General features: G+C 44.5%; 1 protein-coding gene across 2 annotated transcripts in view; it reads left to right on the top strand.

Moving 5' to 3' along the window:
- The first annotated feature begins 4,970 nt into the window (after positions 1-4,970).
- Positions 4,971-22,336, top strand: part of VAMP3 (vesicle associated membrane protein 3) — a 226,420-nt gene continuing 209,054 nt past the window's right edge. For both annotated transcript variants that reach the window (XR_012716993.1, XM_075279944.1), the window contains exon 1: positions 4,971-5,065. Coding sequence is in view for 1 of the 2 variants with exons in the window: in XM_075279944.1 (XP_075136045.1) it covers positions 5,064-5,065 (2 nt within the window). In the remaining variant the exon portion in view is untranslated. The remainder of the gene's footprint in view (positions 5,066-22,336) is intronic.

Here is a 22,336-nt window from a genome sequence, read left to right as displayed (position 1 = left end):
GAACTCAGTCGAATCCTGAAACGCGATCCACGGCCGCCAGAGGGTCTCGAATTTAGATGAATCCACCAGATCCTCCGCTACAATTGCTTCCATCCTCCTAATGAGAAGGAATTCCTGGAGCCATTCCAACAAGGATGGAACCACCGGACTGCGCCAATGGCGTGGAATGACCGTTCTGGCAGCCGTCAGGAAATGATGTAGCAGATCACCCTTGACCCTAGAAATCTTACCAGGGATAAGAGAGAGAAGAGCCAGTTGAGGGGAAGGGGACACAGAACGACCACTAACCTTAGAATACAAGGAAAAGACAGATAACCAAAACTCCTGAATCTTTCTTGTATAATAAATTAGATGCACAATTTGTTGCATATTTACTGTCATAAGAATTCAATCCCTCTCTTTTTAATTAGAGGATTTTTGCTGCTTCTGACCATGACTGTCAGCCATATGAAAGACTTAGAGTCTGCGTAGATCTCAGGCTGTGGTAAAATAGAGTAGTCGGAGTTGGTGACTAGCCCTGGATACACTGCAGGCCGCCTCAGCACTGCACCAGCCCTGGAGGTACTGGATGAGTTTTTAGACACTGTGACCATTGCAATTACTATTACTCCCAGCCTCCTGATGCTGCTCGTGTTCTCTTGTCTTACCTAATTCAATAATATAAGCAGTACATGAAAGTAAATATTAATAGATGGTGCTGGATCAATAAATAGGGTACTCTGCCGTATAGCTGCAAAGCCCTATGTACCTCAACACTTGGCAAGGGTTGTTCATCCAGGGGAAAAAATCTGGATAAATGTAATTACTAAGGCAATGGCCAAGAGTTGCTATATTCAAGCTTACGCACATACAGAATGTTTCTCTGTCACCTGGGTGAGCATTAAAGTATATACTTATACACCTTCCCACTGTGGTCAGAGACCGCAGACATAGCTTGCGTGATGAACATATGTGTTTGGCTCAGTCTATGTTTTTCCTATGGAGAGAGGGTGATAAATGGCTGTAAAACAGCTCTGATTGGTTATCACTATCAGGTTGTTCCTACAATTGTGAGATTGCTGGCTGCTCACTTCAAATCAACTTGATCCGCCATAAGAAGAACCTATAGAGACTTCATTGTATGTGAGAATTGACAAAACTGGTGCAGAGCAAAAATGAAGCACTTAGCCATAGAAACTACTAGCTATAACCCGCGACTTCGTCGGCGGCCCCCTGACACTTGTGTAAACCTCCTGCAGCGCAGCCCGTGGGCCCCAACGCCCCTCTACTTGCAGGCAGCGCAGGCCCCTCCTACAGCATCGTGGGCCTGGACCCCACGGCACCGCTACTGCACTGGGGGCCCTCTCCTTTACCCCCACCCGCGCCCCCGGACCTCCCCTTACCCCCCATCCGCATCCCCGGTCCCCTGCTCCCCCTTACCCACCTGTTACTCCGGTTACCTTCTCCCCCCCCCCCCCCTGTCCGCATGTGCAATCGGGCCCCCCCCCTACTTACCTTCTGCCCTCTGGTACTAATCCCCCCCCTAACCCCCAACACCTCCGACAAAACCCCCACCAGCCCCCCCACCACCCCACCTGACCTGTAGCCATCACCTCTTTCCCCCCTCACTTAAAGAGGACCTTTCATCAGATCGGGCACATGCAGTTTTATATACTGCTGGAAAGCTGACAGTGCGCTGAATTCAGCGCACTGTCGGCTTTCCCGACCTGTGCCCCGGGTAAAGTGCTATCGGTCCCGGGACCGTAGCGCTTTAGTGTCAGAAGGGCATTTCTGACAGTTAGCCAGGGACGCCCTTCTGCCCAGCAGCGCCTATCACGCTGTACTGTGTGAGCGGGGAGGAACGCCCCCTCCCTCTGCTCACACAGCTCGTCCATAGACGAGTATTATCAGGAGGGGAGGGGGCGTTCCTCCCCGCTCACACTGTACAGCGCGAAAGGCGCTGCTGGGCAGAAGGACGTTCCTGGCTAAGTGTCAGAAACGCCCTTCTGACACTAAAGCGCTACGGTCCCGGGACCGATAGCGCTTTACACCGGGCACAGATCGGGAAAGCCGACAGTACGCTGAATTCAGCGCACTGTCAGCTTTCCAGCAGTATATAAAACTGCATGTGCCCGATCTGATGAAAGGTCCTCTTTAAGCAACCTGCCGATCATTGCTCCTGTATTTCCCCTTAGGAATAATTATTTTCTCCGTCTAAATTAATTTCTGCGAACACATTAATACAATGTAATTCTTACATAATATATAAAATGTCTCCAGTTGCTCAGTGCCATATGATGTGGAACTAACAATATTCCCTGCTGTTGTCTCCATGGAGAGACTGGGATTGAATTATTCAAGCTTGAGTAAATTATTGATATATGACCTTTTGCTGGAATGTTACATACTTCTTAATATGCGCTTAATGTCCTTAATTTTCCATGAGGATTAAGAAGCAGGTCAGTGTGTCTATTGTAACTGTTATACATTCACTGCAAGGATACGCTTACAACAAATTCAACAAGGAGATAATGTGGGCTGTTATGTGGACTTTTATTGCACAGATTAATACAATCTATATTCAATAATAAAACAGATTCATACTTTGCAAATTAGGACTTTTAGGGGGCATTCATACGGAGTAACGGCGGGCGTGTATCACAGCCGTACACGCCGGCGTTACGGCAGACTGCCGAACACTTCCCATTCACTTGAATGGGAGCGCTCGTAACAGCGGCGTTTACGAGCGCTTCCATTGAAGTGAATGGGAAGTGTTCGGCAGTCTGCCGTGACGCCGTCGTGTACGGCTGTGATACACGCCCGGTGTTACTCCGTGTGAATGAGCCATTATAGAGTTTCAGAGTTGTCTTTCCTTAACAACAAGTAGATCTACAGCTCACTCATTTCAAGTAAAACTGTGTAATGCTTCATTTGTCCATTGATGGCGCTGGTGCCAACACTTGCTATGGTTCCTACACAATTATAACTGTTTACAGTGGTCTGGTCTAATAGAGGCAGATAAACCCTATTCACATTTTTTTTTTAACATTACAGAATATTGTCAGGATATACCATCACATTAGAATCTGTGGGGTTCCATGTTAATGATGATGAATAAGGTTTTCTAGACCCCAATGCCCATGTTAGAGCAATGTGGATTCTTCACTGCAGCGTACAAAAAGCATATTACAGTAGTGGTAAAGTGGTGATGATTTTACTAAATATCATCTACAATTTGACCTGGCTGTGGATTTTAAGGCTAAGTTCCCACATTGTGAAAAAGCAGATTTTTTTTTTTTTTTTTTTGACAGATTTTGTTGCAGCCTTCCCCATCCCATACTATATACTGTACAAGACAGTGGAGCCATAGGAAGACAGGGACTCTCAGTATGATAGATCACTATGATATGAGGATTCCCGGTCTCTGGACCATATATAGGCCAGGGAATGCAGGCAATATGCTGCCCAGGTATTCTAGAGCATATTAGCATGTTTGCATGACATCTTCAGATAAACTATCAATTGTATATTGGAGGGGGGGCAGTCAGAACTCCCACAGATCTGCAGATTACAAGACTATGTAGCTCCTGGCATTATTAACATGCCAGGCACTGCTTACTTGTAGTACTTCTAGTAACGGCTATTAAGGGGACTACAATGGTATCCCATTCAAGTCTATAGCACACTGCTGCATTACTGGTAAAGGGTTGTTCACACTACCACCGCTGTCTGCCCAGGGGTTTCTATTCTAAACCCTGGAGAAACTGGACAGCGGACGGCTTGCTTTTAAAGCTGACCGCCAGCCAGTCGCCCCTTGTCCACTTTCCCTGGGAAATAGGACGGAGACCCCTGGACGGACAGCGGCAGTAGTGTTGAACGCCCCCTAAGGCCCGTTTCACATCTGCGTTTGATTTTCCATTTGGGGAACCGCTTGGGGACCCCCGAACGGAAAACTAATCCGCATGCAAAAGTGGTTAGCTTAGGAAACCCGCGGACCCCACAGACTAATTGGGTCCATGTGGTTTCCACTCAATTACCACCCGAAAAAGGGCGAAAAATGCGGAGGGAAAAGCACTACAGGAACAGAATCCCTTAACGTAGTACAAGCAGTGGTGTGAACCCAGTGTAATGTTGCTACTAAAACTGCCACTAGTGAGCAGGGCAGCTCCCAGCATATAAACACTGCCAGGAGCTACGTGCTACAGGAAAGAGCTGATCAGTAAGGGTCCTCATAGTCAGACTCCACAGATCTGTTAAACTTGATTGATAATCTGCAGCAGGTTAAAGGAGTTTTCCAGCGTCAAACTGACTTTTCATACTGCAGACCTATTCACAGGATAAGCATGTGATCTGTCAGGGTACAACACCAGGACGCCACACAGATCAGAAGTTCTAGAAGCCTCCGGGTGTGGAAAGGTGTTAGTGGATGAAGAGTGAGTGCAGCAGCGGTCCTTATCAAGCAATAGGATAAGTCATCAATATTGAAAATTATGGATCTGGAAAAACCCTTTACTATTTCGCATGGGTTTCATACTTTGCAATGCACCTGGTGAAGTCTGTTGCAAACACTAGCACTTGTTTTTGCTGCTGCTGTCAGAAAATCCAGGGTTTGTCTAGCTGCATTACCGGGCACAGGCCAAGGATAGGTGTCGCACAGAGGGCAGGAATATTTCTCCACTTCCTGTCGTTCATTCTATTCCACATCCCGAGATGGCTGATAACAGGAAAAAACTGATTACAGACACTCTCCAGTCACAAACCACAATGCAGAGGACACTTATTAGTAACAACAACAAAGTAACAACATTGTCCTAGCTGTGCCAGTGCTAAACAAACAATATGCGTTCTAGTATATCTGGTCTTCATGAAAATGGCGGCCTGCTCCACAGCACTAGACTGCGCCGGAGACAAATTCCTGACACGAAATCAACGCCCTAACTGCCAAAGGCCCATCCCGTCCTGTGACGTCATATAAGCCTCGCCCAATCAACTTCCTCTTCCAGTTTTGTTGCTTTGACAGACCCGGCCGTAGTTGACGGTTTGAAGAGTCTCCGTGTCGGTTCCCGCTTCCGCCCGCCGCAGTCATGTGAGTGTGTGAGGGGCTCAGTGAGAGGGAGCTGGGGGGAGGGGTTGTGTGTTGGGGTGAGAAGTTTCATAAACAAGATTCCCCTTTACTTTACTTGGCTCCACCCTTAACCCTGTATTGCCTGGTTCATAGTTCTCTAATTCCCTTGGTTTCGCCCTTGTGTCCATAGTTCTGTCACTCTATAAATCAGTGTAATGTTCTGTATTGGCTGGAGAGTTTTAGTAAGCCCCCATTTTGGGTATGTCGTTGCTATTGGAAACCGACTCTGGGGTGATTGTAGTAGAAGTTTCTATGGCCGCTTGTGACAAAAGCAGGAAGCGCACAAGGTTTGTGAGGGCGTCATGTGACCTGGATGAAGGAAATTCCATAAATGACAGCCCTCTAATCTGATCTCATGTGCAGCCGGGATTAATAATCCAGTAAGGGCAGCTGCAGGGACGTCATGTCTGTCAGCAGAATCTAGGCTGTTGCCTTCTGTTAGGGTCTGACAGACACAGGCTACCATGAAACATCTCTCCAGTGATCGGCGTTGGGGCTTGTGTCTCGTGTAATGACCTGACCACGCACGAGGGTGTATATAGTCCTACTATTCACGTATATTGGGGACTGCTGCACAGACCCGTCCCTTATATATGTTTGTTCTTATAGAATCTAAGGGGCAGGTAAAATGGCTTCTAAGAAATCCCATCACTTCTCCCCGGATCGCCACCGCTGCCCAGGTGCCTTGTTGGATTCTACTTCCTGGTCCCCTCTGCATACAGGGGTGGCCGCTCAGCCCGTCACCAGTGAAGCAGGCCACCGTATCTGGGCGGTAGTGAAGCATCTGGTCACTATGGTCTCCTTTATTTATTTGTTTATTTTTCTAACCCGATCCAAGCCATTTGTCGAAAAAAAAATCCCCACTGGAAGATCCCTTAAAGGGTTTTTCCATTTTCCAGGGACTAAAGTTCTATCACTTAGTAACAGAAGTTCTGGCACTTTCTGATGTAATTTATATTTCAATTATTCACCATTTCTAAGATCTCCTCTTGTCAGTGAATGTGAAACCTGAAAACCTGTGCAGACCTAATGTGTTCTAGGCTTCATGTATATCACTGTAGTTTTTATCCGTTTTTACAGACTAGTGAAAACAGAAGGGATACGAATTTATTCATGTCTGTGGCCCCAAAGACCGGACCATAGCTTTTCAACATTAAAGTTTATTAAGGGTTTTCAAAGAATTTTACAAAAGGAGAAGAAGGGGGGGGAAGGCAAGGGAAAATCGGGGGAACAATGGGAAAGAAAGAAGGAAAAAGGGCTGGGGAAGAAAGAGGGGAAAGGGAGGAGAAAAACAAGGGAAGGCAGGCTCTGACGCAGCAGAGTTAAAATGAACAATGCAAGTCAAGTAATCACAATAACTGAGGAAAAAAAATGAGAACCGCAAGAACCGCAATATGAAAACATAAACTGTAAACTTCAATATGAAAATACAAGTAGAATCCGTGCGAAAGCCGGAGAAAAGAATACAAGTAGAAACATAAGAAAACAAACTGGTATCACAGGGGCACAGAGGGGAAAAGGGTGCGGAAATCCGGGGGCAATAGAACAAGTTCCACAGAAGGCAGGTCTGATGGTGAAGCCTATCATCGGAACAAAGCATTGCCAGCATGTGCTCCATTGTACGGAGGTGGAGGAACTTCTTAAGTCGGGGGGGGGGGGGGGGGAGATTGAGACTTCCACAACCTCAGGATAACTGAATGTGCCGCTACTAACATGAACCCCAGAAGTTTGTGAATAGGTTTCCTGAACTTACGAGAGAAAAGGGAGAGAAGTAGAAGGGCTGGATCATCTTCCAGAACGACTCCTGTGACCTGAGAAATAACCCCTCTCACTCCATCCCAGAAAGGGCGAAGGAGGGGACACCCCCACCAGATGCGGGCCATCGTGCCACGGTCGGTGAGACACCTCCAACACCTATCAGATGTGGAGGGGTAGATGTTATGGAGCAGAGTCGGGACCCTGTACCTCTAGAGAGAATCTTGTAATTAGTTTCCTGACAGACCATAGCTTTTACAGATGAGTGTCCAGGCTGTAGAAATTAGCGATCAGCATCTGTGGCTCAGTCTATTGCTACAACTGTATGATGACATGAAAGACACGGGCTGTCCGCAGTTGCCGATCCGTGTGTCTTCTGTTATATTTTATCAGATCCATACACTGTATATAGTCACATCTGTGATGCCTTATCCAGCCTGTAGAGCTCCGGTCTCCAGGCTGATTCTTCACATTCACTGACACATTGTAGCAAACTATCAACGCTGAAGAAAGACCTTAGGCCTTAGGCAGTGTCTGCAGATTTCTGCAGTGTGTTGTGCTCCATTCAGATCACGTTTGTTCCATCTGTTTAATGGATACAAACAGATGTCCATACGTTTACGCATAGATCAATGTTTGGTTATTTTTTAAAGTGATGTGAATGGAGCCTTATCTGTACACTGGGCACAGGCTGTGACTTGGGCTTATTACTGCTAGGGTTGAAGTATCCTGATGGGTGCTTAAAGGGTACATGAGCTTTCATGAAAAGTTGAAATATGTTATTTATTGAATTGGGTTTCCATTCTTCGGGTCCGCCACTTGTACGAACCTAACATAATGTCGCTAATATCCCTGTAATGGCTGCAGAACAATTTACTTTCCCTTAGGCTGGGGGCATTTACAATAAGGAGAGGTTTGCCCCCTCCCATATGAGCCAATCATTACCAAACACAGTGTGATGCGTTGTATAGTGGCTGTGCTTGGTATTGCAGTTCAGCCCTTTCCTCTTAATGGGACTGAGCTGCAGTCAGGCCGCAACAAATTAAGGCGACCTTACATGGCCTGTGAAGCAAGTGAGTGCCACATTGGTCAGCTGATCTGTGCGGGTCCTGGATGTTGGCCCCAAAGCACTCTTGCGTAGGAATTAAATAGCAATTTATGTGAAAATGAATAACAGAGACTTATCTACAAACTGTGGTATCTCTTCTTAAAGATACTGTGATACTTCAGCTCCCTGGTGCGCTGTTCATGTAGGATGGGTGATGTTGTAGGTAGAATGGCCTTCCTGCCATGCTGAGGACAGTCAGTCTGCTGCGTGATATCTGCATTGTCTGTTGTCAATTTGTGCAACAAATTACAGTAGAAGATGGAGATGAGCGTTGCCCCTTCCTCTCACTTCCCCAAGAATACCTTTTATCTTTAATTTATAGGAGGTGGTCTGAGCAGAAGTCTCACAGATCTGTCCCCAGACCCACCAGATGGCTCTACAGAACTGGGAAATGGGTGAAGACTGGTCCTGATGCGTCAGCGGGACAGATCTGGCTTCCTCGGGTAACATGTGGCTATTTACTGAAGGTGTTAGGCTGGTCTCACATGAACGTAAGTTAAATCCACAAATGGTCCGCAATTGAGAACCCACGTTGTATTCAGTGCGGACTCTTACACCGCTGGATATTTTATTTGTGGTGTGTCGTGCCGTGACCGGGGTCCGAACTGAATACCACAGATACGCAAAGTCACGGACATCATGGCACAGACTGTCTTTGACATCTGCACTTTGTGGATGGACACGGACATCTGCTGAAGAGACATCTGCTGACATTAGTGTTGCTGATCAGCAAGTTTGGAACTGCAAAAAACACTACTGTTGTGAAAGACCAGCCTTAGGAGACGAATTGGTAGAATTGCTGACTGCTCACCTGCTACACACGTCACTTATTGCTCTGAAACCTGCTGCACAGACCAGACTATGTTCATTGTGGGTAGCCATAATAAAGCATGTTGGTGAAAAAAAGCAGAAGTCTATAAGCCAGGTCTCTGTGGCTTTGTATCACATTTGATTCTGCAGTGGAGCGGAGCATAGTCCTATGTAGTATGGGAGTGGTTAGTGATATATCTGACATGAGAATGCAGAGAGGCTTCCTTTATAGAGTATCCCTTTAAATGGCTGGTGAATAATAGGTGGCTTTGCCTCGCCCTTGGTGTGTATCATTACTGGATGAGATGTGTAGTTGTGGGAGTAATGTCCTATTGGCCTTGTGAGTCACACTTCCTGCTTGATCCTATTGTGTGATCACTATACACTTTGGATGCAGTATTAGTCTGGGGGACAGTATGAGACTGCTGTAGCGGTATAGTTTGGGGGAGAGGGGTCCTGACTGCAGTATGAGCAGATACCCTGACAATCCTGTGCGGCCTCTGATCACTGGATAGTAAGTGAATGCACAAGGCTACAGATAAGGCGGTCAGCTGCCTGGCTCACACGTGCCTGTGACTATAGAGGGTGACTGCAGAATGTAGGATGTGTGTGTTACCAGGCGGCATCACATGAGCACACAGTGTCATGTGAGGAGCTGCAGTATAACCCCCATCATTATGGCTTTCCACATGTCACAGTTGGTCACTTTTGGTAGGTATGAAGTCTAAACTACCAAGCAATGTCCGCTGAACCAGCCTAAGGATCCTGGGTGCCCAAGACTCATTGATGTGTGTTAGGGCTAGTTCACACGTAAATTATGTGTGGCTTATTTTGGTCCTGAAAAAAACGCTTCCTAATTTGTAAGTGTTTTTTGAACCTTGCCGCGCTTTTGGGAGCTTTTTTTGGAGTGTCTTTGTAAAAACTGCTTCAAAAAACGCCAGGTGGTTTACTCCTCCCATAAAGTGAATGGGCTGCAAAAAACGCATCATGGTTTTTTTTTTTTTGCAAAAAACCGTGACAGTTTTTTTTTTTTTTTTTTTGCAAAAATGTGCGTTTTTCACCTCCTCTTCACTTCTGTTGCTTTCTTTAGGCGGAAAAAGCCTGAAGAAAGGTCACGTCGCTTCTTTTTTTTTTTTTTTTTTTTTTTTCCTTTTTTTTTTTTTTTTTACTGCTAGCAGTCTCCATAGACCACCATTGTATGGAGGCGGATTTTGAGGCAAAATCCGCCGTCAAAATCAGCCTCTTTGCCCCCATGTGAACTATCCCTTTTGGAGGGAAATCTAGTCCGTCTGAACAATCCCACAGCAGAGCTATTGTATCAGACTGAAAAAGCTAATGCTGGCCATGATAAAAAGATGTGATCTGCCATCTTTCTACCTATGAGGCTATGTAGATGCAGACTACAGTCAGACTGCTGCTGAAAGTGCCTGCAGTGGTCACTTGGGCATAAGAACTGAGCCAGGAAGAAAGTGGACTGGTCCATGTGTAGAAGGCCAGGTACCTATGTATTGCTTGTCTGGGAGAAAGTGTCATCTGTATGCGATATAAGACAAGGAAGTGGCGACAGGGAATACTTTATTTGTGCATAAAGTCTTTTCAACATGGGTTTCATTTATTTCAATGATGGTGCTGCATAGTTTAGTGCATAAAATCTACAGCACACATTTACATGGGACTGCAGCCTTCATTCATGATTTTTGTGCCACAGTTTGCAGCTTTGCCATAATCTTTCCTGCACACCACTCTTCTGGGGTAGGTGCATACTGGGAGTGGCATGTCTTTACCATCCTAATAGATTTACTATAGTCTACACCAGGGGTGCTCACACTTTTTTCAGCATGCGAGCTACTTATAAAATGACCAAGTCAAAATATCTATTACCCACTTCGTGGGCGGGGCTCCCGAGGAGGTAAGTAACATTATTTATTATGTTCCCTCTCCTCCCCTGGGGCTTCAATTATTATACTCGGGGGTCTGAAAGGACCCCAAAATATAATAATAGTGGTAGTGGGATCGCGGCCTGGCATGGGCCTATTCACTACCGCCTGTCGCGGCCTATAGTACAAGGAGAAGTGGAGGTGGCAGTGAACAGGTCCGGGGAGGTTGGTAAATAGACTGCTACCTGCTGGAGATACTCCAGCAGGTAGCGGTCTATTATAAAACAAACAAACCTAAAGATCTCATACTTACCGACCTCAATGCTGCTGCCGCCGCCGCCTTTTCTGCTGGCAGATGTCTGCGTATCAGCGTAGGCAGCGTGATGGCACCGCCTACACTGAAACGTAGACGTCTGAACTAGAGCAAGGAGAGCGGCTCTTCTGCACTGGTTCAAACAAAAAAAAAAAAGTAAAAAAAATCTCACGTGATCGACCCATACTTCCTTTGCGATCGACCAGTAGATCGCGATCGACGTATTGGGCACCACTGGTCTACACCAAAGAATGAAGAACAATGTAGCAAAATGTATGGCAGTCCCTTGCTGGTGTAGTTTTTCTGGCCTGTGGTGGTGTGTACTTCTTCATGGTTTATAAGGATCTTCACTTCAGTGTCTATAGGATCAAGACTGATGATGTATTGGCACAAGTGACAGTGAGTGAGTGAGGTAGGTTCAATATTCGAGACCCCAGCTACCGCAGAACCTCATTTTGAAGTGGAGGGCGTATCTTATTGTTCAATTCAAGCTCCCAAATCCAAGAAGGATTTTACAGCCGCTAAAGTGTGTGTTTTTCATAATGTTCTCTGCTATACATTATGAAGAATATTATCAGTTCTTGGTGTCTAGCACAGCATAAACACTACAACCATCCCAAAATCTATCCACTCGTGTGTCATTGTGACTTTGCAGATCAGAGCGTATAACTCAGATGATCTCTATGACAACGAGACCTATTTTCCTTACGTTTAGTTCAGTGCTGTGACTTTCAGCTTTTGTTATGCTGCAGCAGAGAAGTCTCCTGTTTACAGTAGAAATACAGGGTGTACTTCTTATTCCAAGGTACAGCACTTCCCTATGAATTATGTGGAGTATTGCCAGGGAGATTCCTTGTACCAAGCTCTACAAGTAAAGTTGGCAGGGATTGATAAAGCAGATGTGCTGCCTGCTGACATCTAGTGGTGATTTATAGTACTGCCATTAGACAGGAGTTGTGCAGGACTTAAGGGAGCCTTCACACGGAGTAACGCCGGGCTCAATGTGTGCTTATTTTTACTGGTGTAGAAATGCGAGGGTAGCGTTTACGCGAGCAAAAAACACGGCTGTAAACGCCGCGTATACGCTCATAGTAAAAAAAACTCGACGTAAACGCTACCCTCACATTTCTACGCCAGTAAAAATAAGCACACATTGAGCCCGGCGTTGCTCTGTGTGAAGGCTCCCTTAGGGCCCCTTCACACGGAGTTTACGCTCCGTGTATTCTGTGTAAGCTGCGCTCATTTTGTTCATTTTAGAGTGCATTCACACTTCGGATACGCTGACTGATTCTGAACGTTAAAACACGTTCAGAATCAGCGCGTATAAAGCAGATCTCATTCATTTCAATGGGAGCCGGCATACGAGCGCTCCCCATTGAAATGAATGGGCTGCTTTTTTCTCTATGGGCCCCTTCACACGGCGTAAGCGCTCGGCTCATTCTGAGCTGTACACGCGAGCGCTTCTAACTTCAATGGGAGCGCTCGTAGAGAAAAAAGTAGCCCATTTATTTCAATGGGGAGCGCTCGTATGCCGGCTCCCATTGAAATGAATGAGATCTGCTTTATACGCGCTGATTCTGAACGTGTTTTAACGTTCAGAATCAGTCAGCATATCCGAAGACTTCACATGATGCTATTGCTTACTAGGTACAGCTCCTCTCCAGTGAAATGCCAAGCAAAGACCTGTAATGCCCATATTGGCCCCAGTGCACACAATACAGCACAAAGTTCCTCCTTGGGTGTGCCACATAGAAATGAGCAGCATTGTCCCGCTTATCTCTCCTGTTCCTAAAGGGATTTTCCCACCAGTTACTTATCTACTTTTCATAGGACCCCAAAGATCACAATGAGAGGTCCCGGAGTCCAAATATGCGGCCGCTACTCTGTTCCAATTTTAAGGTGGTTAAGACACAACCTTACTGATGGGAATCCCTAATCTTGAAGCTCCTGGCTCCATTTTTGTGCTGCTGTTCATATGGTGGAATATGTTGGAGTGAAGACCTTTCAATGTGACCACCTAATACACTGTGAAATTCAGTGACCTCTGAAGGACAAGCTGCGGTTAGGCAGCCCGCATGGCTTTCAGCTTTCTACTCCTGTGGCAATGGGAATGAATGAAACCCCTGAATTCATTGACTGCGAGCTGTCAGCCAGTACTTGTCTCCATACCATTCCTGAGTGGCATTATAATGGGCATGATCTAGAAATGATTCTCTCTATGCATTAGTCAGAAAGGTTAAGATTTCTAATAATAAATTTTATTTATATAGTGCCAACATATTCTGCAGCGCTGTACAATTTGTAGGGTTCAAATACAGACAAAGATACATTATAAAGAAAGTCATTTCACACAATGAGACTGAGGGCCCTGCTCGCAAGAGCTTACAATCTATGAGGTAGAGGGGTGACACAAGAGGTAACAGGGGCGGCATTGCTTACACAGTGGTCAGACATTTTGTGATGGAGGTTACTGTCACAAATAAAGCTGTATGAGCCGTCATCAGTCATGTCCTTTATATGTCCAGGCACCATCTATCCTGTGGGGTAATGTGGGAGCATGAACAGATGAGTTTGTTTTAGGGATTCTAACTACAGAGGGTTTTATATTAGGAATTGTGATAGGCCTGTCTGAAAAGATGTGTCTTTAGTTTGCACTTGAAGCTGTAGAAATTGAGTGTTAATCTGATTGTCCAGGATAGAGTATTCCAGAGAAGTGGTGCAGCTCGGGAGAAGGTTGTAATAATGCAGGATGTTAGTCTTAGGTCAGTGAATGAACGGAGAGCACGGGTTGGGTGGTAGAGATGAGGGAGGAGATGTAGGGAGATGCGGCATTATGGAGAGCCTTGTGGATGAGGGGGATAAGTTAATATTGTATTCTGTAATAAGAAGGCAGCCAATGTAGTGACTGGCACAGACCGCAGGTATTCCTATAGAAACCATTCACAGGCCAGAAGTAGATGGCATAATATCTTCAGAATAGTGGCTCTGTTTTGGGACTGTGGATTATAATTTCTGACACAGTCTTCAGATTATTCTGATAATTTGTTACTCGTATTTTTGTATCTGTTTCCTACTTTCCTCTGGTAGGGCTCATTATTTTATTTTATTTATTTTTTTTAATATGACCAGAATACTAATCTAATCTATATGAAGTTCTATGAATCCATCGCCTTACCTAGAGGTGAGGTTGGTTATATAATAAACTTATTATTATTCTACATGTGGATTGTTCAGTGCGGTAGTTGTGTATCTGTCTGCTTTCCACTAGAGGGCAGTATTGCTTTATTCTTCATAACACAAGCTAAGCGTCTGTTTGCTGTTACTTACATAGCCCCAACCTTTAGCTCATTATGTACCTTGTCACTTGCTCACACTCTAAATGCAGCAGTCTACCTACATCAGCGCTCCCCAGACCAGTGCCAGGAGGGGGCTCAGTCATAGGACATTTTAAATGGTGTTGGCACCGGAGTAGAGGTGGGACAAACAGCAGTGTACATTATACATATATCTAATCCTTAAACATTTGTTGGGCCTTTTGATTCTGCGTATAGTGGCATATAGCGCTCGGATATTACATACAGCCACTCTCCTCAGGTCTACTGGACAGCTACATGATGGGGCTGTACTATCTATATAGGTGTAGACAGATCAGATCAGAGCCGTGGGTTGTGCAGCTTGTATGTCCGCCCATGAGTATCTGTATATACTCATCCTCTCCCCTACTAGCAGTTGCATGCTCTGGCTGTTGTGCGGCCCACTATTCCTTGGAATTGTGACCCATAGCCTTTTACTGCTCCGCTGCCCTGTGGTTGGGGACTTTCTTTACATTTATAGTCTGTAACATACAAATGTATATTTTGTGAGAGTCTTGCACCAACAAAAGTCCCCTATACTTTTATATAAGTAGTGTAATACTTATGTGAGCAACCCAGTCTTAAAATGCACTGTATGCACAAATAAGGGGCAACACGGTGGCTCAGTGGTTAGCACTGCAGCCTTGCCGCACTGGAGTCCTGGGTTTGAATCTTGCCAGGAACTATATCTGCAAGGAGTTTGTATGTTCTCCCCGTGTTTGTGTGGATTCCTCCCATTCTACAAAGACACATTGATAGGAGAAGAAATGTACATTGTGATCCTTATATAGGACTCACAATCTACATAAAAAAAATAAAAAATGCACAAATAGTGTTATATCAATTTCCAACAGAAATCTGACTTGTTGTGGCAGCACGTTATGTGGCGAATGGCGCAGTCACTCCATTACATCCTTCCTAATAAATGGTACCATTATAAAGAACTATTTGTCCTGCAAACTTTAAGCCTTCATTTGGCTCTGTGAACAGGGAAATAAAGAAAGTTATGACGTTTGGAAGGCAAACAAACAAAACCAAAAAAAATGGCTGTGGTGCGAAGGGGTTAAAAAAATTAAATTAAATTAAGAAACAAAATCTAAGCATACAAAATTCCTCTTGTATCTTTAACAACCTTCAAAATCCATTAGAAAAAAAGTTTATTTCTGGAAGTAAAAATTGAGAACTGGCTGCATCGGGAAGGGATTCTTGCTTTTGCAAGAACAGCATGTACGTTTTCCTTCTCAGTAATAACACAAGTTACTATACATACTATAATTTAATGGCCTGGCCATCAAATTGAAAACTTTGGGTTTATTGTCATAGGGACACGTGACTCTCAGCACAAGATGAATAGTAAAATGTGCTACTCATTTCTGCCCCCCAAAAAATTTGTTGCTAAAATGATGCTGCTTTGTCTACCTTATCCTTTGACAAATCTTTGCACATCAGTGAACATACCAGCAGAGGGCAGTATCAGACGAGCAGTGTGTGTAATAGCTTGTACAAGCCTTTGTGCAATATATCTGAAGGTCAAACAAATTCTATATTTTTCTGCTAGATATAACTTGGTTATGACTGGTGACCATTTATCCTAATAACAGTAGGACCCATTCACAGTTCCTTTATGGAGAAGTAGTACCCTGTTTTTCCAAAAATAAGCTGTACCCCAACAATATGCCCTAGCTTGATTTTTGCAGGGTTTTTGGATTAGGCTTGAAATATAAACCCTTCTCCAAAAATAAGTCCTAGTTACAGTCTGCACCTCCAGCTCTAGGTTATGTCATGGAGATGGTGAACCGGCATACTGTAGCCCCCAGCCTAGACAAGTGACCTGCTGCCATACCAGGGCAAAATCCGATCCCCCACCTTTGCAGTCCCATCATGCTTTGTTGCCTATGTGACCAGATGTCTCAAACAGGTGCACCCACTCCACTATAGCACCTCCCCCTTAGCGTAAAGGAGAGGAGATAGAGAGGGCACGGGGCCAGTAAGTTTAAGACCCACTGACACTGCACTATAGAGTGTGAATGTAAGTTATGGTTACTAACCCACAAACTTAATCTTTTTACAAGATTCATCCAACGCAAAAAGATTCTGATTTGCACTGGTGCCCGTGGAGGCAAAAATACAAACAAAAAAACCCTATCCTGAAAATAAGCCTTAGCGGGTTTTTTTGTGGTGGTGATTTTTTTTTTTTGTTTTTTTTTTAAGAGAAAAATTATAATCTTTTTTTTCGGATAAACACTGGTAGTACACGTATGGTTACTGTTCATGAGTTCCTATGGAAGAGGAGAAAAATCATGTAATTCCCTCAGTCTGCATTGCTGCCATTTTCCATACTCTCTCCCTAAGGTGCATTCACATGATGTAACGCAGCGTTGACTCTTGCACAATAACTTGGGTTAATGGGTTAAAAAGCCTCCCATTGATTTCAATGTGTTACACGCTCTAAACGGAACCCATTGAAGTCAGTGGGATTCTGTTTTGCAGCACGGATTCTGACACAAGTTATCGTACAAGAATCAACGCCGTGTTAGCCCGTGCGAATGCCCCCTGAGGGTGCAGTCACACAGAGTTGTGTGGCGCTGTTTTTGTCACAATAACTTCTGTAAAGAATCAGCACTGAGAAACAGACTCCCATTGAGTTCCATGGGTTCCGTTTAGAGTGCACAACACATTGAAATCGAGGAGAGGCTTTTTTTACCCATTGATTTCAATGTGTTCTGTGCGGAAGATGGAGCCCATTGAACTCAATGGGAGTCTGTTTCTCAGCGCTGATTTTTTACACAAGTTAATGTGGCAGAAACAGAGCCTCAAAACTAACATCTCTTGCTTAAGTCAAGTTATAAGATCTTAACACCTTTATCATATTTAACTTATCGGTATAGCTCTCACATTCCGCAGCACTTTAGACTCTGTCAGTCACTGTCCCATATAGGGCTCATGATCTACATTCCCTTTCAGTATGTTTTTATATGTAAATTTACCATAATGAGTCACAAGGGGTGGTGAACACCTTCATGTAGTCTTTACTGTATATTACGCCCTATATAACTGCTGGTGTCACCTGGTGTGATGACTACTTGTAGCTGCTCCCGCCCCCTGTGACTAGTTATGATTAATTTACATATCCTGTTCTAAGGGGTTACAAGCTTAGAACTTGACTTTTCAGTAGTAAAAAAGGTTAGTGTGGGATAGGAATGGTCATTACTTGATGCTACATGTGCTGGAACCTGTTTTTAAAGAAAAAAACAAAAAACCTTAGAACCCTTGCTTGTTTGGACCAGCATTCTCCTATTGAACTATTTCAGTTGAGAGCTCTGCCATGAGGTAACACATGTGACCACAGGATGTCTACTAGGGGTGACTGTCCATATACAATGGCTCCCCAGGTCATCATATCTATGGTTGGAGTAGTAGGTCGCCCCACAGTAAAGGATTGAAGTTCTCGTCACAAGGTTTCCATACTAAAACGTCACCTTGGTCTGATCCCAAACAGAACCTGGATTCGTGCTAAAGATGTAGCCGTTCTAATCTGTAACAATCCAGGTTTCTTGTTCACAAGACCCCCTTCCAAATTAATTTAACAGGGTTGACTGTCCATCCTGAGATGCCAAATTTTCTTCTGCTATGTGCCTAGTAGTGGGGACAGAAGCAGAGACTGGTCTGTAATGAAGGGGTCTTCTTTATCTGGATGGTGGGCAAAGAAACTGTGAGCTGCTTGTTGGTGGATCAAATGATCCTCTCTCTGGTCTGTCTGGGCCATCCGTGGCTTGTTCGCCATGTGTGTGTGCTCACGCGTATCCACTGCTCCCAACAGCTAAGGCAGAATGGCCTCCATGATGGCCAATTTGTCAAAGCCACCATCCGGCTTCTCAGTGCATCAGATGCATCTACTGTTAACTGAGCAAAATGTTTACCAGTAAACAGTCTCTCACCAAGAAGTACACTACCCAAAAGTATCTGCTGAGAACCTTTTTATAGGGCGTTGGGGGAAGCATTTCTACACACTCTTGTAGCGGTGCCCATTCAGACCACACTTGTAATCCTTTGTCCTAGGAAAGATGTAGCTTAAAGGTCCTGGGCCCGTCACAGGTACCTGCCATCACACCTCTGCACTGCCCACCATAGCCTAATGTTCTTTTCAGGGTCTCTCCTGGGAATAAGATCGTGTGACTATAAAATGCTCCCTATACCTGCGGCTACTGGTTCCACTCTGATCTTTACTTGAATATCTCAAGTAAATGGTCTTTGGGGAGGGGGGGGGGGGGGGGGGGTCTTGAGTGTTTTTGTGCCTATTCTGTGAGGGGGGAAAAAACCCATGGCCGCAGCAGTCGTGTGGTACCACTGTGCTGTAGTCTGCTGTATAATGCTCTTCCAGCACTGCTACCATTTGCACACCTTAGTCACATTGCTGATGTCTTTGGGTGCTGTCTGGTGTCTTGCTATAAACAGGTAGTTTCTTACAGTCACTTTTCATACATTAAGTGATCAGACTTGCAAGCCAACTTCAATAATGTCCAAAAGTTGATGTGAACCCTTAGCTGGGTCGTAAGCATAGCTGACATTCAACTCTTCTGATTCTTGGATCCTAAGGGTGTACTCCTTTATTATTTTTGAGGAATATTTTTAACCTTTGAGTATCCTTTGCTAAGTTCACAGTAATGGAAACCCCTTCCTGCTGTGTGAAATAAATAGTTTTATATTTGGAATCCTCCTCAAAATCCGCCCCCTCACAATAGAGGTCTATGTAGACTGCTAGCGGAAAAAAAAAACAAGCTGCGCTTTCTTGAGGCGGATTCTGCCTCAGGAAATCCATACAAGTGAATGGGAGACGGAAAACCGCTTACTAAATGCCTGTGATCAGGGTGGAATTTATATTTGAGGTGCCGACATCCACCCTAAAAGTATGGCGAGTGTTGACAATGGAATGATTGAAGCTTTTTCTCTGTCACTGGCGAGGAATAGGTTAACAGATATTATAATCTTAGCACTGCAGCCTTGCAGCACTGGAGTCCTGGGTTCAAATCCTGCCAAGGGCAACATCTGCAAGGAGTTTGTATGTTCTCCCCATGTTTGCGTGGGTTTCCTCCGGGTACTCCGGTTTCCTCCCACACACCAAAGACATACTGATAGGGAATGTAGATTGTGAGCCCTATATGGGACAGTGACTGACAATATATGATGGCGCTATATAAGTAAGCACAATAAATAAAAATAAAATAATCAATCAAAGTCCTTCAACTCACTGCAGCAACTCTGGTCTCTGTTCACACACTGATGATCTGGTTTGGGGAAAGAGCAGCTGCACTACAGAGCGCAGGGTTTAGATCCCAAGGTCCCGTTGGTATTATGTAGTATGAAGCTCCTATTGGCGCCTGACTATTGTACAGGGGTTACATGATTGTGACCGGTGCTTGGTCTCGGATTTGTTGGCATCCTCTCTCTCGCCTCATATCCCACTAGCACTGTTCCCTGGATATATGTATTGTCATGGATTATCCTCTTTATTTCAGTGTCCTTCCCCTGTTCTAGTCTTGGTGTACTTCCCCGTGATCACCCGCCTGGGGATGTATCTGTTGTTGAACATGCTATGCAGAGGTTTCGTGTTCGTTCCCTGTTCCTGAACTGAACACGTGGATTTGTAGGGATCGGCCCGGAGCTCTGGCAGTGTGCACAGAGGACAAGCTGAACTGTACTTGGCTCGGTGTCAGAGGTTTACTGAAAACTCCTGCACGATTGCATAATCCGGCAGTGCAATGTTCTGTAGTCTCCTGTACTATGTCACTATACTGTTCTATGCGGGGGGTATAGTAACCTCTTGGTGTGAATGGCAGCCATACCTGATCCTCCTTTGTGTATATGGAAGGAGGGGGGGGGGTCTATCCAGTGATTTGCACCTCATTTCAAAACCCAGTCCCCACCATAGACTGTGGAGAATGGATAAAAGAACATGAAGCTCTTACCAGTGTTCTCTTCCATTCTGCGAGTGTCAATGGCCGCTTTGTCTTTCTCAGTTTTCTATATTTGGTTGATTTCATTACTTTTCAGACTTCTCAGCAAATGAGCCTTTGTTCAGACTCCGTGCAAAGTTATTAGATGGGTCACAAAATCTGTAACTTTGTGACCTCCTACTTGTATCCCATGGACTTTACCAGTCTTTCTCTTTCCCCTTTCCATCTGCTTTGGGGGAACAATTTGGCACATTTGTACACTGAAATACTTGCTGTTACCTGGGTTTACCCCAGTAGCTCACGATCTTCTTGAGGCTCCTTATAACCTGTTTACTAAGTGCTAATTCTTTTAAGTGGACAGGTCACTACTTCCCTCAAGGTTAGCATACGCTGCTGCTGCATACGCTGCTGCTGGAGGACCCTTCTCCATTCCCTATAACATGAGGTCTCCGTGTATCACCTCTACCTGTCATCAATCTACCACTTATTCTGAGGGAGGGGGCGCTGATATTGCTTCTTCTATAAACTCCTAAATGGGAAGCATTGTTCATAGCCAGATGGGCAAAATAGCTTCTAGATTTTAGAGTCTTAAATGATGTGTAGTATATTTCTATGGTAATAATGGTCTCCATACACAGAAGTGACAAGTTTTTCCCGGGGACAAATTATTTTTTTTCGAGTATAAGTAGAGTTTTTCAGCACAGTTTTTTTTACCAGCCGCAATAGTAATGTATAGAATCCCCCATAAAATAGCGGAGAGAGAGGGAAAAAAAAAAAAAAAAAACCTTTAAAAAAAAATAAAAGTTCTAAATCCCTCCTTTCCCTAGAATACATATAAAATATACATACACATTAGGTATCCCTGTGTCTACTGAATATAGGGTATCTGCAGTGCTCCTGTTCCATCGGGAAGGGGTTAATAGGAACACTGCAGATCCCCTATATTCAGTAGACACAGGGATACCTAATGTGTATGTATATTTTATATGTATTCTAGGGAAAGGAGGGATTTAGAACTTTTATTTTTTTTTTAAGTTTTTTTTTTTTTTTTCATTCCAAGTGGGGGGAGAAAAAAAAAAAAACAGTCCTCAGGGAAGGGGCAGACAGACAACCAAAACACCACCTCCCACTCCCCAGCAACTACTGCACCCAAAAACTCCGACCATTTTAATTTTTGAAATTTTCCAGTAGCTGTTGCTCCCCCCCCCCCCCCCCTCCCTCCCCTCGGCTTATACTCCAGTCAATAAGTTCTCCCAGTTTTTTTTGTTGTAAAATTAGGGGTCTCGGCTTATATTCGGGTCGGCTTATACTCGAGTACATATGGTATATTTATATACGTGAAGCAAAAACTTGAAGCAAACCTTCCTATTGAGCGGAATGCGCTAACTTATACAATGTTGCAATCCCGGACTCTTAAGGCGGCAGGGACATAACCTGTTGGGCAGCTCTGAAGTTGTAGTTGCCATTTATCGGATGCTGTGCCAGCATTTCCCTTCCCTCGGGGTGTACTGTAGTTGGGTACAGTAGGCACATGCTTCTCTTATGTAATTGTACAGGTCACAGACTCATTGGATCACATACTGTACTTACAGGATGTGTTTGAGGTGTGTGAATACAGGCATGTCTTACCAGGTTATGTTGTGCTTAGGATATTTATAGCTTTACTGTACAACGTATGAGGATTACCTTGTGCCAAGGCTTTTACAGGGTCATACTAGCAAAGTGAATATTACTATGACTACTGTTCTTGGCATTCTGTGATGTTCAGCGTATGTCTTACAGCTTTGTTTTACCACAGTTGTGGAGATGGCCATATAATGCAGAACTAGTGTACAATGTGTGCTCACTTACTGTATCATATCATGATCTCCTAAAATTATTTACCAATGCAAACAAGTCTACAAATAAAATTCTCCCCATTTTGTCTCTCTGGCTCCCATGCATAAGTCTATTGTACATTTGGAAGTTGAGTAAAAATAGGGGTCAGTCATATGATGAGACCACGTTTGTAGTCTGTTACCATGAAAATATAGGTCTGTATACAGGGATTATTTGTATACAC

Source organism: Leptodactylus fuscus, chromosome 6 (assembly GCF_031893055.1).
Source record: "Leptodactylus fuscus isolate aLepFus1 chromosome 6, aLepFus1.hap2, whole genome shotgun sequence".
Taxonomy (NCBI): Eukaryota; Metazoa; Chordata; class Amphibia; order Anura; family Leptodactylidae; genus Leptodactylus; species Leptodactylus fuscus.
Note: the sequence above shows the minus strand (reverse complement) of the source record. Positions and strands in the feature narration are given on the sequence as shown.